This window comes from Microtus ochrogaster, chromosome 7 (genome assembly GCF_000317375.1).
Source record: "Microtus ochrogaster isolate Prairie Vole_2 chromosome 7, MicOch1.0, whole genome shotgun sequence".
Lineage (NCBI taxonomy): Eukaryota > Metazoa > Chordata > Mammalia > Rodentia > Cricetidae > Microtus > Microtus ochrogaster.
In genome coordinates this window covers 83,937,068-83,954,795 of record NC_022014.1, presented here as the reverse complement: position 1 = coordinate 83,954,795, position 17,728 = coordinate 83,937,068, and the positions used below count along the sequence as shown (strand labels likewise).

Genomic DNA, 17,728 nt, shown 5'->3' with positions numbered 1-17,728 from the left:
GTAGAAGGGGGCTGTGGAAATGGCTCAGCTGGGAGAGTGCTTGCCCAGCACACGCGAAGCCTGGGGTTTGATTCCCAGCACAGGATAAACTACATAAACTACCTCTTGTGTGTGTGTGTGTGTGTGGGGGGCAGGAATTCAAGGTCATCCTCAGGTCCTTAGCTGCGCCACCACTGCCCGGCGGGACTACTCTTATAGACATTTGTAAACTGTCTTGTGTGTGCTGGGAACTGAAACCAGGACCTCTGGAAGAACAGGGTGGCAGAAGTGCCACCCCAAAGGGAGTGGCACCATCAGGAGGTGTGGCCTTGTTGTGGAAGAGTGGAGGTGGGCTTTGAGGTCTCATCTATGCTCAAGTCACGCCCAGTGAGACAGCCCACTTCCTGTTGCCTGCAGTCCACTTCCTGTTGCCTGCAGCCCACTTCCTGTTGCCTGGAGATGTAGGTCTCTCAGTTTCTTCTCCAGCACCATGTCTGCCTGCACACAACTATGTCCCACCATGATGATCACGGCCTGTTATGTCCAGATTGCAGAGCCCCCAAAAAACCAACAAGGAGACTGAATTCTGTATGTAAAAGCAAAGAGCCTGCCTTCTTTCTTTCTTTCTTTCTTTCTTTCTTTCTTTCTTTCTTTCTTTTCTTCCTTCTTTCTTTCTGAGACAGAGTTTCTCTGGGTAACCGCTGTCCTGCAACTTGCTTTGTAGCCCAGGCTGGCCTTGAACTCAGAGATCCTCCTGCCTCTGCCTCCCGAGAGCTGGGATTAAAGGTGTGCACCACCACTGCCGAGCCTTTATTCCTATTCAAATTCGAATTTAGACCCTCCAAGTGTCCAACGCATTGACACAGTCAGAGCGCTTCGAGCTCAGTTGGGGCGGGGGTTTTTATAATAGCAGAGGTGGGGGTGAGGGATGTCTAAGATTCAGGACCTCTGATTGGCTGACATTTGTCTAGGGGTGTCTTGGTGAAAGGGGATGGGTGTGCTGGACTAAGGGACGTCAGGTTTCCTGTGTACTACAGTTGGAATGTTAGGAATTTCTTTTGGACGACCTGTTCCTGGGTGGTGCCTGGGTGGTCTCAGTTTGTGGTCTTTCTTGAAACCAGGTATTGCCTTAGGATAAACTACTGAATCTCAGACCTCTATTGAGGTTGTCATGGCTGGGCCCTACAGAGTGAACCTCTGGACTTATCTAAGAAAGCCACCCAATAAATATTTCCCTTTATAAGAGTTGCTGTGGTCATGGTGTCTCCTCACAATAACAGAAGCCATAACTAAGACAGAAGTTGGTACCAGGGACTGGGGTATTGCTGTGAAAGGCCTGACCATGTTTGTGTTTGGAGGAATTTAGACTTTGGTACTTAGGAAACCAGTGGAATGCTTTAAGCACTGTTTAATGGGCCATACCAGTGGAGACAGTAGTGCTTAGGGTGATTTGAACTATGGGGAGGCTGCTCCTCTTAGCGGAGGGGGGGGGGAATTTTAGTATGTTACCTAGAGATCATTCCTGTGATATTTTGGTGAAGAAAGGGCTGCCTTTTGCTCCTGTCCAAAGAGTCTGCCTGAGGCTAAAGTGAAGAGCTTTGGGATTATGTTTGTTAGCAGAGGAAATCTCAAAACAGCCTAGCATAGATTCTGTCATGTATTTATTAGTGGTAACTCTGATGAAGATTTATAGTGAAAAGGAAGAAGCTGAGCAAATAAAAATATAAAATGTGCAGATTGAGAAAAGGGCACCAGGAAGTGGAACAGAGCCAAATCCTGTGTTCAGGGAGATAAACAGATTAAGAAATGGAATATAGGGGGGCTGGAGAGATGGCTCAGTGCACAATGGCTTAAGAGCACTGGCTGCTCTTCCAGAAGTCCTGAGTTCAATTCCCAGCAACCACATGGTGGCTCACAACCATCTCTACTAGTGTCTGGTGCTCTCTTCTGGTCTAAAAGTTACATGCAGATAGAGCACTCGAAAAAGAAAGAAAGAAAGAAAGAAAGAAAGAAAGAAAGAAAGAAAGAAAGAAAGAAAGAAAAGAAAGAAAGGGGGCTGGAGAAATGGCTCAGCAGTTAGGAGCAGCAGAATTTGGTGGTTTCAGTTACGTGGTTCTGGCTTGAGCGTCAAGGATAGAAGAAAGGAGTTATGGAGTTATCTCTGTGCCTAAGGAAAGCCACTGAGGTAAGGCATGTGTCAGGGGTATCCCTGAACGGAGGCCCAGAGAGGCCATTACATGAAGCTGTGAAATTGAAGCTGATTGCCTTGGAGACTCCAGGATGTTGGAGATGCTGGAGTTGCGGGATACCTGCTGAGGAAAGCTGCTGACAGGGAGTGGAGCCAGCCCAAGAGAAGGAAGTGTGCTGCACTCAACAAGGCTGAAAGGGGTCGGAGATCCGAAGAGCGTTTTGACATCAGACACAGAGAGTTTGCAGAGTTTGGAGTTTGCGCAGCTGGTTTTCACTCTTGCTTGGGTCCAGTATTTCCTCACTATGCTCCCTTCCCTATGTTTGGAATCATAATATATATCCTATGCCGTTGTATGTTGGAAGTTTGTGATCTGCTTTTTAATTTTGATTTTATAGGGAGATTACTGTTAAGAGACTGCATGAATCTCAGAAGAGGCTTTGAACTTTAGTGAGACAGATCACTTCCTGTTGTCTGCAAGGTATAGAACTCTCAGTTACTGCTCCAGTACCACGTCTGCCTGCACACTACCATGTCCTATAACGGACCAGAACTCTGAAACTGTAAGCCTCCCCCATAAAATGTTTGCCTTTATAAGTATTGCTGTGGTCATGGTGTCTCTTCACAACAATAGAACACTAAGACAAGCAGCAAACACCCTTAACCTCTGAGCCATCTCTCCAGCCCCCCTCTCATTTTCTGACAGGGCAGAAAATGCAAGTATCCTAAGTGGCCTTTGTAATCCATATCGTTATAAAATACGTATCAACATTAGCACCAGTGCTGGAGAGCAGGACCCGACGATACAATGTTTCTATACGGTTTGTAGAGTTGAAGTGTGAAGCAGAGGTGGAAAGTGGGAGCAGGTGATGGTACAACAGAACTGTTGACTCTGAGACTCTGACTTGAGGGGCTTGTGAGCAGCCGTGGAGCTATTGAGGAGCAATAAACCAGCCAGACATACCTTTGGTGTCTCTACTTGACAGGCAGAGTCAGGTGGATCTCTGTGAGTTCCAAGCCAGCTGAAGATACATAATAAAACTCTGTCTCAATAAATAATAAATAAATAAATCAGGGGGCTGGAGAGATGGCTCAGAGGTTAAGAGCATTGCCTGCAGCCGGGCGGTGGTGGCACACGCCTTTAATCCCAGCACTCGGGAGGCAGAGGCAGGGGGATCTCTGTGAGTTCGAGACCAGCCTGGTCTACAGAGCTAGTTCCAGGACAGGCTCCAAAGCCACAGAGAAACCCTGTCTCGAAAAATCAAAAAAAACAAAAAAAACAACTTTTTTTTTGAGACAGGGTTTCTTTGTAGTCTTTGGAGCCTGTCCTGGAACTAGCTCTTGTAGACCAGGCTGGCCTCGAACTCACAGAGATCCGCCTGCCTCTGCCTCCCGAGTGCTGGGATTAAAGGCGTGCGCCACCACCGCCCGGCCTAACTGTTGTTTTTATAAAGAAAAAAAACTTACTGTTGTCTTAGAGTTTTTATTGCCATGAAGAGATGTCATGACCATGGCAACTCTTTTTGTTTGTTTGTTTTTGTTTTGTTTTTAGAGACAGAGTTTCTCTGTGTAACAGCCCTGGCTGTCTTGGAACTAGGTCTTGTACACCAGGCTGACTTTTAACTCAGAAAGATCTGCCAAGTGCTGGGATTAAAGAATTGTACCACCACCACCCGGCCCAACCATGGCAACTCTTATAAGGAAAACATTTAATTGGGGTGCCTCACTCACAGTTCAGAGGTTCAGTCCATCATCATCATGGTGGGGAGCGTGGCGGCGTGCAGACATAGAATCCTACATCTTGCAGGCAACAGGAAGTCGACTGAGACACTGGGAGGGATCCTGAGTTTAGGAAACCTCAAAGCCCATGTCCAAAGTGACACACTTCCTCTAACAAGGCCATACCCACTCCAACAAAGCCACACCTCCTAATAGTGCCACTCCCTATGAGATTATGGGGGCCAGTGACATTCAAACTACCATGACTGTCATAGTTGGTTCACAATTCCAGGTAACAGTCCATTACTTTGGAGAAGTCAAAACAACAGGAACTTAAAGCAATTAATTATATTACATCCACAGTCAAAGCTGAGAGCCACGAGTTGACACATGTGTGCAGGACGCAGAAGAAAGTGACTGACAAACTGCCAATATAGGCAGAACTGTCCTAGAAATTTCCTGCTTCATGGAAAAATCTGCTAGATTCTTGGGCCTGTAGGCTGAAGATAGATGCCCCAATGGTACAGAAGAACTCTGGGTGACTGTCCAGGCAGCGAGATGTCTCTGTCATTTCTAGAGTTTTGCAAGTTGCTTACAATACACTTCCTGTTAATGTAGGTAATATTGTATCCTTCTGGGGTCTTTGACAGAGTTGAAGAATTTATAGTTATAGTTTTCCTTAGTTATGATAAAAGATAAAGTAGATATAAATATTGTAACTGTAATTCTTGCTTGATACCTGTTTTGTTATATGTAATTTTACTATGTTAAAGTTAAAACCTTCCTTTTTTATTTAAACAGAAAAGGGGAGGTGATGTGGGATTCCCCTCTATATGCTGTGAATACCATTGGTTAATAAAGGACTGCTTTGAGCCTATAGCAGAGCAGGGCAGAAAGAGCTATGTGGGGAAAACTAAAGTGAATGCTGGGAGAAAGAAGGAGGGGTCAGAGAGAAGCCATGGAGCCACAGCCAGAGCCAGACGTGCTAAAACTTTGCTGGTAAGCTACGACCTCGTGGTGATGCACAGATTAATGGATATGGGTTAAATTAAGATGTAAGAGTTAGCCAGTAAGAAGCTAGAACTAATGGGCCAAGCAGTGTTCTAAATAATACAGTTTCTGTGTGGTTATTTTGGTTCTGGGTGGCCGCGATGAACAAGCGGTCTTCCTCCAACATGTGTGTGCCGGTGTTGGTGTTCAGCTTGCTTCCTCCACTCTTACACAGCCTGGGATCCTGTGCCAATTTACGCACAGGAGGTAGGGCTTCCTACCAATCAAGATAATCCCCCACAGGCTTGCTCACAGGCCAACCCAATCTAGACAACTTTTTAAAAAAAAACTTTAATTTTAAAAACTTTATAAGTGTTTTGACTGCATGATTGTGCAACGTAGGCATGACTGATGCCCATGGAGGCCAGAAGTGGGCTTTGGATCCCTGGAACGGGAGTTCAGGGTAGTTGGTTATGCGCCACCACCATGGAGGCAGAGGGAATGGAAACTCGGTCCTCTACAAGAGCAGCCAGGGCTCTTAACCACTGAGCCATCTTGCTAGCCTTTGGACAATACTTTATTGACTCCCTTCATGGGTCATTCTAGGTGTGTCAAGTGACAACTAACTGTTTACTGTGTCATCACCTAGCCCAGCATTGAACTTGTGGCAAACTCCACCTCTCAACTGTTGAGATTACAGGCATGAACCACATGCCTGGCCTAATTCTTTTATATTGAAGTTCATTTTTATCTATCAAAAACATAGTGTGCTGGGCGGTAGTGGCACACGCCTTTAATCCCAGCACTTGGGAGGCAGAAGTAGGTGGATCTCTGTGAGCTTGAGGCCAGCCTAGTCTACAAGAGCTAGTTCCAGAACAGGCTTCAAGGCTACAAAGAAACCCTGTCTCAAACAACAACAACAACAATAAAAACAGCTGTGTCTGCTCTTTATTTTCCTCCTTCAGTCTGTTGCAGGAAAGAGGCAACACAGGACACACGCAGAGGAGACACGTTGAAAACAAGCAGAAAGACTCACTTCTGTCACTGCAGAGTTAAATACAAACTGACCAAACATTCTGATTAAAAGGAAGCTATTGCACCAGGCAGTGGTGATCATGCCTTTAATAGACCAGCCTGGTCTACAGAGTGAGTTCCAAGACACCAAAGCTACTCAGAGAAACCCTGTCTGGAAAAGCAAGAAAATAAAATAAAATAGTGGGTTGACAAGGAGACTCAATAGCTCCCCAGTCACTAAGCCTGACCACCTAAGTTAGTTTTCTGGGATCCACAAGCAGAAGGAGAGAGAGAACTGACCCTTGAGAGTTAAGGTGCACACACAGATAGCAAGTCCCAGACCAGCCGTGTTTGTACAGTGACACCTTGTCTCAAGATGATGATGAGAAATAAACAAACAAACAAACAGACCAACATCAGCCTGAGAACTGAGTGATCAGACCACTGAGTGTTTGTTCCTTTGCTCTAGGAAGTTACTGGTTACCTAAAGGAAGCCCAGCCCCTGGGCTGTAGAGTCCAGGGTAGGGGTCGAGTATACCAGTCCTATCCTGTAAGAGGAAGTGATTTAGGAACGCTAGGAGAACCCGAGGCCAGGTCCGTTTTGATAGGTATCTTAGCCCTTTGTCCCGGTTTGGAATTTGACAGTCTGTTTTTTTTTTTGTTTGTTTGTTTGTTTTTGTTTTTGATAGCCATTCCTATCCAGGATCTGAACTATTGTGTATTATACTGAATTTACATCTTGTATCTGAAGAACTAAGCTGCTCTGGGAAGGCGTGATGGAGAGGGAGAAGAGGTGGGAGGAACGGCTTCCCAGGGATAATTGGAAAGCACAACGTGGCCCCGGGCGTGCGCAGTCTGTACCTGCTCGGCTCCAGTTTCTACAAGGCCGGTCCTCTCGGCGCCGAGCCACGGTTTCCGAGGATTTTGTTCGTCGTTGCACCGTAGACCGCGCGGAGGTCCCGACGGTGCGCTTCCGGCACCGGCACTTCCGGTAGCGGTGCACCGAGTCTGAGCTAAGGTGCTGGGCGGCTCTCACCGCGTTCCTGCGGGTCCTCGTGGTGGCGCCGCGGGTAAGGCGGAGGCTCCGGGGCCCTGTGTCCCTTTCTTTGGAGCGTGCCCGCAGCCACAGGCCTTCTGGAGCCGCGGCCGGCCCCAACAGTGCGGGAAGTCGTCCTAATCCGAGCCCCTTCGCCTTCGTTCGGTGGCAGCCTCGGCCCCCTTCCCAGCCCAAGGGACCGGGTCAGAGCAGGAGGCTCTAGGCCAGACGAGGAAGGGGGTCCGGTGGGTTGATGTGCTCGCTGCTCTCCCTGCCCGAGATCCGGGGTCTCGCCTGGCCAGGTCCCACCCGCAGAGGCGCAGATCCGTTGTTCCGGCACTGACCTGTTTATCCTCCACACCCGTTCCACCAGGCTGGCATTTAATCCAGCAGCAAATGAGGGGGTAAGGTCCGGGCAGGGTCACGGATGGGCTCGATCATGTGCCTGCTGACCCCTCTCCTGTCACCATCGTGTGGTGTCTGCACCGTATGTGTGTGTGTGTGTGGTCAGCTCCTTTCAGATGAACCTTGTACCCTCCCTGGTATGGTGGCATACATACTATGGCTAACATGAGCCTGATCCCCTTCTGCCCTTAGTGTGGAGAGGATGCCCAAACTTCAGGGTTTTGAATTTTGGAGCCGCACCCTGGGAGGTGCTCGACATGTGGTAGCACCCATGGTGGACCAGAGTGAGCTGGCTTGGAGACTGCTGAGCCGCCGCCATGGAGCCCAGCTATGCTACACCCCTATGCTGCATGCCCAGGTCTTTGTCAGAGATGCTAACTACCGGAAGGAGAACCTGTACTGTGAAGTGTGCCCCGAGGACAGGCCTCTCATTGTGCAGGTGGGCAGAGGGACCATGGCTACCAGGTAGCAGCTGAGTTCTAGACCCTGTATATGAGGACAGCGTCTCCAAGCTTTCGTACCCAGGCTGAGGCGGGGCAGGGGGAGGCTGCATTCCTGCATTGACACACAGCTGCTGAGTGAACTTTCCCAAGACTGGGCTCTTCCCTGGGAGCCAGCCTGTGCCCTGGTGAAGGGATGATGTGAGGGACTTGAAGCCCCGTTGTCACCGTGATACTTCCTCTCAGTCTTGGTGCCCTTCTGTCTCAGAGCTATCAGTTCTGGGGAACTCCGTGCCCTTGGCTGCTGTTACACATCTGTGTAACATACATGTATAACTCACGTTCCTAGTGGAACGAGATGCTCCCCGCTTTATCGTATTGTAAATGGGGTCGCCGTGGGGCTCCTCACAGGGCAGGGAGGCCTAGGCAGGGAGTCTTAGCCTGATGTGACCACGGATGACTTTCATGTCTTCTTCAGTTCTGTGCCAATGACCCAGAGGTGTTTGTCCAGGCGGGTCTCCTGGCACAAGATTACTGTGATGCCATCGACCTGAATTTGGGCTGCCCACAGATGATAGCCAAGAGAGGTGAGGTCACTCCACAGTCCTGTGTTGACACCTGTCCGGGCCAGGCTTGTTCAGGTGGAGGCTCTGTGTGGGTTCGTGACAGTGGGTCCGAGAGTGACACCGGACCACCCTTCTCCTCCGCAGGCCACTATGGCGCCTTTCTGCAGGAGGAGTGGGATCTGCTTCAGAGAATGGGTGAGTTGGCTGCGTACCACCATGTCAGCTGGAGCAGCCCCGGAACGTTCTGACAGGGCTCATAAGCACAGACGTCTTGGCTGGGGCTCAGGCCAGGACCGCGGTCATCCCTCTAGGGCTTCCTTTATCTCCCACAGCCCCATGGGGACAGCTAGGTCTGTTGGGTGCTACTTCTCACTGGAAACCAGCACAGGCCGACATCACATGTGAAGACAGGAAAAGGCCAAGAATATGCCCCTAGACCTGCTTTTTGGAAAAGCTAGTATGGTTCTGTGGGACTGGCATATAGGGACTTTTTCCACCGTGGAATAGAACCATGGTTCCCTCAGAGACCACCTTTCTTTCTCAGTTCTGTTGGCTCATGAGAGACTCTCTGTTCCTGTCACGTGCAAAATCCGTGTCTTCCCTGAGATTGACAGGACGGTGAGGTATGCCCAGATGCTGGAGAAGGCCGGCTGTCAGGTGAGGGCCGTGGCTCCCAGGGGTGGTTGCTGGGATCCAGCAGGCAGTCTGGGCTCACATCCACACTGTCTCTCCCTGACAACCTTCCAAGACCAGAGGTGGCTTTTGATCCTCCTGCAGCTTTGGGTGGGGGGTGCGTCCAAGTCATTTTCTGTGGGCTTAGCAGTGGGTCCCTCCTGACCCCATTTTTTTAAGACCCGCTACCTTGGTCTCAGAGCCTCTAAAATTGCCATCCCAGCTCCAGGGTGTTGACTATGGGGAGTAACATTGGGTTTACTACCGTGTCTCAGGCCCTCCAGACATCAGCCATCTTAGGTGAGCTCAGTATCCATCCTCTCTGGAAGACTAGGCGTAAGCCACAGGGCATTAGACTTGGTACTCTTCCCAGCCCTCCATGTTGAGCCTGGTCAAGTGTGCTCTGAGACATGTAGCTTCTGGAAGAGCAGGAGCCACCCCTTAGCAGCCTGGGGCTCCTTCATGGGGCGGGGCTCTCAAGACCCTGAGGTCCAGGGATAGATCTGGCCCGGCTGGCCATTTTTCTTTCCTGGATGGAAAGCTGAGGAACTTAAGCAGGTCCTTTGTGATTGGTTTGGGACCTTGGCCTAGAGAATGCTGAACCATGTGTTGATCTGTCCTAGCTCCTGACTGTACATGGGCGCACCAAGGAGCAGAAGGGGCCCATGGCAGGGACAGCCTCCTGGGAGCACATCAAGGCGGTCAGGCAAGTGGATACAGTAGGTTGGGTGCAATCATTGTCCTAGTTCCACACCTTGGTGTGTTCAGCTTTACCTGGTGTCCTATGTCTAGGAGGGAAGGCAGCAATACCATAGCAGGCAAGGTGTCTCAACAGGGTGGAACTTGGTTGCTGGTCTCTGTCCCTCCTGCTAAGCACTGCCCTGGTGTGGTATAGGGTCAGGCTTCTCTCCCTGCCCCCCACAGGAAGGCCGTGGGAATCCCTGTGTTTGCAAATGGGAATATCCGGTGCCTGCAGGATGTGGAACAGTGTATCCAGGACACGGGTGTGCAAGGGGTCATGACTGCAGGTGAGCTATGGATGGCCGTTTAGTGAACAGTGTTCACTGTCCTGCCTGCTCCCCTATAGCTAGCCTGTGACCTGATCAGGCCTCCCTCCCTCCCCACTTCCCAGAGGGCAACCTGCACAACCCTGCCCTCTTTGAGGGCCGGAGCCCTGCCGTGTGGGAGCTGGCTGAGGAGTACCTGGACATTGTACAGCAGCACCCTTGCCCGCTGTCCTACGTCCGGGCCCATCTCTTCAAGCTGTGGCACCACACGTGAGTTGCTCCTTGGATAGGAGTTGAGAGTCGGTCTCTCTAAGCAATGTCAGCCCTCTGGAGTGCTCTGTGCTCTCCCCAAGACAACCAAGTCGGCTGAGGCTGCTGGCTTGGCAGTGAGGGAGGCCAGAACCTGGGTGGGAAGAAGTTGGCCATGGCTCAGGTGGTGACTGAATGACAGGCATCTTCTTCAGGCTGCAGGTCCATCAGCAGCTTCGAGAGGAGCTGGCCAAAGTGAAGACCCTGGAGGGCGTGGCTGCTGTGAGCCAGGCACTAAAGCTTCGGTGTCAGGCAGGTGCAGGGCTGTGGGAGCCCAGCAAGCTCTGTTGCAGGCCAGCAGCTTAGGTCTTTGACACGTCTTGGGCCTTTGCAGGAGGACATGTCCAGGCAGCAAGAAGGAGTGAGGCCACCTGGCAACTTACCTGCCTTCCACTGGATCTGCCAGCCCTACATCAGGCCTGGGTGAGCTACGCCAGCCTGCAGTGTGAATACACACCCGGGGTGGGGGGTGAGCTACACCAGCCTGCAGTGTGAATACACATGGGGTTAGCTACACCAGCCTGCAGTGTGAATATACACACGGGGTGAGCTACACCAGCCTGCAGTGTGAATACACACATAGGTGCCCATTGTCACTAAGGCAAGTCCCTGTTCTGAGTGGAGGGAGAGGAGAAGCTTTATGTGGAGAAAGTGCTTTGGGTACTTACCCAAGATCCTTTGGTCCTCTGTGACTTTGTCCTTGGGGTTACTGGGTGGACTCTGGGGCTGGAATCTCCAAAGCTGAACTTTAGATTTACCCCCTCTATTGTGTGGGCTGCACATGTGCCCGGGACCACACCTGAGATCTGCCCCACTTGGCAGCAGTGAACTGACCGTATCTCCTTTCAGGCCCAGGGAAGGGAGCAAGGAGAATAGTGGTGGCCGCAGTAAGCGGGCTCTGGAGGAGGAAGAGGGCAGCCTAGATGGCTTGTCCAAGAACAAGCTGAAGAAGCAGCTGAGGAACCCTCACAAGACCTTCGACCCTTCCCTAAAACGTGAGTGTGGCTCTGTTCAGGCCAGGTTAACTGGTCGACTGTCAGTCCCCTTGTCTTTGTCTTAACTGGAGGTAGGAGCCCGGGTTCAGAAACAGATGCCTAGGGACTTTTGTCCTGTGCCCAGACCAGACTTGGGGTTTTGACACTAAGAATGTGTAAAAGCTTTTAAATCTCATCTGTGTGTGATGTATCAGACAAGGCCACTGTACAAACTCCTTACCTAGGTGCTGTTCAGGTGACCACAGAGGAGTTTGCCTGTGTCAGGGCTTTGGGTTACTAGGGCTCTTGGCTTGCTCAATTTTGATCCAAATAGATGGAGCTGAAGGTGGTTAGCCTCTCTTATGGTTCCTAGGTGTGCAGCTTTGAGGTCTCAGTCCAGTGCATTGTCCTCTGTGCCCTGGCCATTTCGGCAACTCGGGCTCTCACACTCAGCTGCTTCTTAGGGGTTCAGCAGTCTGGTGGCAGCTGGTAGCTTTGCAAGCCTGGGGAATTTGCAGGAGGGACCTTGGAATAGGTCTCAGGCTGTAACCCAGGCTGCCCTGGATCTCACGGTGTAGTCCACACTGACTCAACCTCAGCAGCAGTCCACGTGCTAAGATTAAAGGCGTGAGCCACCTACCTGGCTGTACTTTCTCTCACTGGGTGACATGCTAACAGACCTTAGGGCTTTGGAACACTTGGGACTGAATGGGCAGCCCATCTGCTTCCTGTTTGTTCCCAGTTGAGGCCATGCTCACTCTCCTGTGTCCACCATCTCCTGTCATAACTAGCCACATCCTCCATCCTTACCAGTCGGTCACAGCAAGACTTGTAGAGGTGGCAGCCGGTCACCCTGGCTTGCCTCATATTCATCTCATTCAACCAGCTCCCCCTTATTTTCAGCTAAATATGCAAAGTGTGACCAGTGTGGAAATCCAAAGGTGAGCTGGCTCTTCTGTTGCTGTGCAGGTGGGCAGGGCAGTCCCCATGGATGTTGCTGGGGTCTAGGCATGGGTGTTGGCCTCAGTTCACCAGCTTTCTCGTACACAGGGCAACAGATGTGTGTTTAACCTGTGCCGTGGCTGCTGTAAGAAGCGAGCATTCAGAGAGACAGCAGATTGCCCAGGTGAGCAGACGCCTGCTGCACCAGCCCACCCACCCCCGCAGCAGTGGGAACCTTGGCTTCCTGACAATCATTCCCCTCTTGTTCTCCCTGTCAGGCCATGGACTGCTTTTTAAGACCAAATTAGAGAAGTCTCTGGCCTGGAAAGAGACCCAGCCTGGGCTGCAGGAACCTCAGCAGGGGAGGCCCGGAACACCAGGTGGTTTCTCCGAAGTCATGGGTAGTGCCCTGGCCTGAGAGCCAGCAAGGGCCCTCTCTACTCCAGGACAGCCACTGAAGCCTAGACACTTTTAAGGAAATGCCTTTACTCAGGGAATCTCCTACTTGACACAGAAGGACAGTTGGTGTCTTCAGGCACCTTGGCTGAACTTGCCCCTTTCCCACAACCTGTTTCCAGGACTGAACAATAAACCATTTCAGAGATTCGTTTGCAGAGATCTAATACTGGCCAATAGCTGCTGCTTCCAGCCCACACCCAAGGAGGCTACTCTTCTGGCTCAGCGGACCTTGGGAGCCAGGAAAGCAGTGTGAAATGAGTGGGTATGCTCTGCCTTTCCTGAGTGGTCAGAACATCCAGGGGATTGCCCTGGGTGAAATCTTCCAAAGCAGAGAGGAGCAGAGCCTGGGGCAGTGATAAATCTGTACTTTAATGGCTACACTGCTGCAGTCAGAACTACATGGACAGGAGGGTTTCAGGGTCCCCTACCTGGGCATTGCACACAGTCTGTTTCACTGGACAGAAACCTAGAGTCAGGCCTGAGTGACCATAGCGAGCAGCTTGCCTACCACAGCAGAGAGAACCTCAGAGTGGAAGGCCAGTGAACTGGCATCCAAGCGGCCAGGCTGCTCTAATGAACCACACATAGTCTGGAGCCTCCTCTGAGGAAAGCAGGCAAGAGGCCCAGGTGCTGCTTCCATGGGCTGGGCAGGAGTGCGGACCAGTCTCTGCAGGTCGGGATGCCTTTCACATGTTGGTGCTCATCCGTGACTGGCTGTTGGCTGGCGTCAGCTCCCCTTGGCTCCCTTCTCTAGGCGGAGACTGCAGTGGACAGAGGGGTCAGTGGAGGCTGTGTAAGAGCTACCCGCTCCTCACCGCAGCTGCTCACCTTGACATGGATCTGGTTGCGCAGCACGGCTGCCCTCAGAATCATGGCCTTGGCACGTCGCTGGAACTCCTTGCCCATCAGCAGGGACTTCTCAAAGGTGGTGCTGCGCTGATCCACATCTCGAGCATACAATATCTGTACAGGAGGAGAGGAAGTTCAGAATGGCCCAGCAGGCCACGCCCCCAGCAATCCCAGCCCTAACTACGTACCTTGCTGTGTGAATCGATGCGGGCATTAATGAGCCCTTCCAGGATGAGCTGTGTTAGCTCATCCTCCAGAGCCGCAACTGTTGTGTTGAAGGCTGCAGCCATCTTGTGCATATCAGCTGACACATAGGGGCTGAAATACTACAGGATGGAGGCCACAAGCTGTCCACTGTCCCCAGTGTCTGCACCCCACCCCACACAGCCTCTGACTGCCACAAGCTGTCCACTGTCCCCAGTGTCTGCACCCCACACAGCCTCTAACTGCCACTCCCCTCCCCCACTTACTTGGATGAGAGCCCGGTTGCGAATCTGGGTATATAGCGTCCGGACATGGGGGGCCAGGTACATGTCCAAGAGAAGGTTGTCCTGCAGAGGAGAACTGGTCAGTGACCCGAGGCACAGGCTAGCCCAGTCTCAGTGCAACTGTTCCTGTCTCCTACCTTCATCTCGTCCAACATCTTCAGGCATGAGGCGTACTTGGACTCATAGAATTTGAAGATGATGTCTCTGACCTGTGGCTCCAGCTCCAGGAACAGCTTGAAGGAGCTGAGGATACCAGAGTGCTCAGCTAAGAAGGGACTAAGGGCCTGACCCTAGGCAGGAACAGGAGGTAGGAGCCACCACCCAACTTACCTGCTGGAGATGACATTGCGTTGCAGCTCCTGACGGTCAAAAGTGGCTAAGGCACACAGGCCACCATAGACAGCCACATTGCTGGGGGACAGCAGCTGAAGGCAGAAGGGGAGGTGGGGCCAGAGACCTAGGGTCCTGGGTCACAGGTGCACACACCAAGGAGGAAGCCCAGGGCAGGGGCCTGGCCTTCCTACTACCCTCTCAGACCTCATTCAGGAGAGGTTAATACCTCAATCCATGAGCCCTCACTTCCTCCTATGGACTTGGATAAGCTCAAGAGTCCTACGTACGCCTCCTCACCTCTGGGAAGTCGCAGTGATCAAAAGAAGCCAGAAGGAAGCACTTCGCAGCTTGCTTATACTTTCGTGCAGCCAGCTCAGCCAGGCCTAGAGGGACCAGGCAGGAGACAGTGAAGACAGGCTATTAGAGGAGGCTACTGGAGCCCTAGGAGACTGGTCATCAGTGGACAGCCCACTGGTCTCCTGCCCCAGTATCCCTCAGTTTGTTAGTAACAGCATCTAACTGGAGACATTCCTGTATGTCTGCAGGGAAGCCTCAAATGCCATAACACAGCCAGGCTTGGAAACCAGCTCATCTACTTTCCCACACCCCACCAGCTTCTCTGCCTGAACACAGACACACACGGAAGCCCTGGAGCCTGCCAGTACTGTACCTCTAGCTATTTCCCCAAGGTTACAAGGGCTTAAGGAAGCCTCACCTGCAGCACACTTGAGCTTGGTGAGAATGGCCTGGGTCTGGCTGTCCCGCTCTCCACGCTGCTACAGGGGAAGGCAGCAAATATGAGAGGCCCTACCCTGCCCTCCTTGTTCAAGGGGCTCTACTCCCTGTCCCCCAGCCTATCCAGGGAAGGGTCAAGAGCAAACTCAAACGGAGGTTGAGGCTAGGAATGGGTTTGGGGGCTACCAGGGGGCCCCATGGAGGTGGATCTTACCTCAGCAATCTCTGGAGTAGACTCAGCCTTGCTGACATAGCTTAACACATGAGACCAATTTTGCAAGTAGACACTGACCTGGCAGATGAGTAGGCAAGGCCGAGCTAAGTCTGGTGGCCTCTCTGGGCCCTCCATGCCTACCCACTGTCCCCTAGGTCACCTTGATGACGTTGAGGCACATGTTGATGACATGCTTAGCACTGGTACAGTAATCCCGGGCTCGTGAGTAACATTTGAGGGCATTGCTGAGGTCCCCGCAGTCCAGGTAGTGATCACCCAGGTCGTCATGGCCGCGCCTATAGGCCCGGGAGTGAGTGGATACTGGTCGAGGAGCCAGCCAGGCCCAGCTGCCCACCTCCCCACCTCCCCTGCCCAGAGCAGGCCGCACCTGATGCTCTCTTTGATGGAGTTGCCCTTGTAATTCTTCAAGTCTGTGTCCAGCTTCTCCAGTTTCAACAGGGCCTTCTTCCGAGTGGCCTCCACCCAGGCTGTATCCAGGGGTGGGGGCTCTACTCCACTCTCAGGAACGGCATCAGGTGCATTCTGCAGCTCCCTGAAGGATAACCTAGCCATGAGGACAGCGACAACCACAAGAACCGGGGAGGAAGGGGAGAAGACATAACAAGCCACAGGCTGGTCTTCAAGAGGCCTTTGCTTTGCCCCACCCAAAGGAGCCCACCCGCACCAGGGGCCCTTTACAGAGACCTTTCCTGACCTAGGAGCCCACAGTCAGATAGGGAAGTTTTAATGGAGGATAAAGGGTTTTTGACCCCCCCCTTTTTTTCGGGGGTAGGGGAAGGACAGCTACACCAGGTTCTGAAGAATTAGGATCCTAGCTGTGTGCACACAGGCAAAGGAAGCCAGGAGAGAGAGAACAGGGCCTGCTACCACCTCCCTACCCCAGGACTTAACTACAGGGTACTGCTACACCACAGGTAGGATGCTGGGCATGACGGGCACAGAATGTGGTGGTCACTTGCCCCCTCCAGGGCCTTACCTGGTAGCCTCAGAGAGCTTCCGGTGGATCTCTTCATACATATCCACATTGAAGGTCCTCTGTACGAAGGACAGGGCCATTTTCAAGGCCTCGACCCGCAGTGGAGGACACCGGTCAGCAATGAACTGCAGCCGCTCAATGCGCATCAGGCCGCTGTAGCTGGCTGCATACTGCTCCAGGTCCTGGGGGGGGATGGGGGGAGTAGGTAAGCAAGGACCTGGGATACCAAACCTTCCCTTAGGCCTACAGAACTGACTGCTGTCCCAGATTCTGGGAAGAGGCCACTGGTGTGGATTAAGGACCTTCAGGTCCAGCTCTGCACTAGAAAGCAGGAACACAGGCACACCCGCCAAGTGATGGAAGTTGGGGTGAGAACAGATAAAAAAGCGTGTTGGCTGGAAACAGACTTTAACGGAGGTGTTCCCACTAAGACGGTGCAGTGTTTTTTTTTTTTTTTTTTTTTTTTTTTTTTGGTTTTTCGAGACAGGGTTTCTCTGTGGCTTTGGAGCCTGTCCTGGAACTAGCTCTGTAGACCAGGCTGGTCTCGAACTCACAGAGATCCGCCTGCCTCTGCCTCCCGAGTGCTGGGATTAAAGGCGTGCGCCACCACCGCCCGGCTGACGGTGCAGAGTCTTAAAACTGCCTGAGAAGCCAACACAGGCGGGCACATGAAAACCCAGTTTCGTGGCTCCGAAAGATGTCACTAAAGTGGCTGCTAGGCGTCGCCATCTCCCAAAACTATCCACTACAGTGGGGAGTCTGATTGGACCCCTCAACAGATCCAAGTGACGGTAGTCCTCCCCGCACAAAGATCCGTACCAAGGTGGGGTTCTCCACCACGTAGTTGACATCAGGTGCGTTCTGGGGGTCTTCCTGGGGATCGACATCAATCTGCATAGGTTCCACAGCCCCCTGCAATACAGAAAAAGCTCCCTGACACACAGTACCGGGAGAGCAGGGACGTCCCAAGGCACAACTGCCCTGGGCTCCCTCGGGCATTGGTGGCCAAGAGCCCCCCTCTGCTCTCCCACACAGGTGTGGGCCACAGTTCTCTGACAGATTAATGAAGCCTCCTCCAGGCCACAGATAATAAACCAGACTGACACCCTCTCTGCAGAGGTCAGGAGAGCCACAGCAGGCCGGCCACGGTGTGGAAGAGGCGCCAGGGCCTCGGGCGACGCCGAGGGCCGCCTGCCGCAGGCAGGGCGCCGGGTACCTCGGAGAGCAGCGTGCAGGCCGAGAGGCTGGCGCTCAGGCTGTAGTCGCCCGACGTCCCGGGCCGCAAGTCCGACCTGCTGTGCGCAGGGCTGCGGCTCAGGTCGGACGCCGACGACGACGCGGAGCTGGGCGCCGGGCTGCCCCGCATCCTGACCGCTCCCGGGCCGCCAGCGCCCGCACGGAAAAGCGTTGGC

The 17,728-nt window shown here is 52.5% G+C and overlaps 2 protein-coding genes across 11 annotated transcripts in view; one reads left to right on the top strand and one right to left on the bottom strand.

Moving 5' to 3' along the window:
* The first annotated feature begins 6,885 nt into the window (after window positions 1-6,885).
* On the top strand, window positions 6,886-12,860 carry Dus1l (dihydrouridine synthase 1 like). 3 transcript variants are annotated; one of them, XR_001228989.2, is made up of 14 exons: window positions 6,886-7,330; window positions 7,524-7,770; window positions 8,250-8,358; window positions 8,482-8,532; window positions 8,882-8,994; window positions 9,633-9,715; window positions 9,934-10,037; window positions 10,142-10,286; window positions 10,481-10,577; window positions 10,660-10,748; window positions 11,175-11,320; window positions 12,203-12,268; window positions 12,350-12,425; window positions 12,520-12,847. XR_001228989.2 is itself a non-coding variant. In XM_005350903.3 (14 exons), the coding sequence occupies exons 1-14, from the start codon at window positions 7,323-7,325 to the stop codon at window positions 12,657-12,659; spliced, it is 1,446 nt and encodes a 481-aa protein (XP_005350960.1). In that variant the 5' UTR covers window positions 6,886-7,322; the 3' UTR covers window positions 12,660-12,860. The 3 variants fall into 3 exon arrangements, 2 of the variants coding, with proteins under 2 accessions (XP_005350960.1, XP_026636205.1); XM_005350903.3 differs by having other exon boundaries at window positions 12,203-12,240; window positions 12,520-12,860; XM_026780404.1 differs by having other exon boundaries at window positions 6,886-7,335; window positions 12,203-12,240; window positions 12,520-12,860.
* A 190-nt stretch (window positions 12,861-13,050) lies between these two features.
* The window catches only part of Gps1 (G protein pathway suppressor 1), a 4,906-nt gene continuing 228 nt past the window's right edge, over window positions 13,051-17,728 (bottom strand). The window contains exons 1-14 of one of the 8 annotated variants that reach the window (XM_026780403.1): window positions 17,533-17,720; window positions 17,136-17,228; window positions 16,317-16,498; window positions 15,708-15,872; window positions 15,480-15,615; window positions 15,320-15,397; window positions 15,086-15,143; window positions 14,668-14,753; window positions 14,368-14,462; window positions 14,175-14,280; window positions 14,020-14,100; window positions 13,738-13,875; window positions 13,529-13,663; window positions 13,051-13,461 (exon numbers count right to left, since the gene is read on the bottom strand). In XM_026780403.1, the coding sequence (XP_026636204.1) occupies window positions 13,387-13,461; window positions 13,529-13,663; window positions 13,738-13,875; window positions 14,020-14,100; window positions 14,175-14,280; window positions 14,368-14,462; window positions 14,668-14,753; window positions 15,086-15,143; window positions 15,320-15,397; window positions 15,480-15,615; window positions 15,708-15,872; window positions 16,317-16,498; window positions 17,136-17,228; window positions 17,533-17,682 (1,578 nt within the window). In that variant the 5' untranslated portion in view covers window positions 17,683-17,720 and the 3' untranslated portion in view covers window positions 13,051-13,386. Of the gene's footprint in view, window positions 13,462-13,528; window positions 13,664-13,737; window positions 13,876-14,019; window positions 14,101-14,174; window positions 14,281-14,367; window positions 14,463-14,667; window positions 14,754-15,085; window positions 15,147-15,319; window positions 15,398-15,479; window positions 15,616-15,707; window positions 15,885-16,316; window positions 16,499-17,135; window positions 17,229-17,532; window positions 17,721-17,728 lie in introns of those variants that run through there. The other 7 variants (XM_026780400.1, XM_026780402.1, XM_005350899.3 and 4 more) reach the window with 7 other exon arrangements.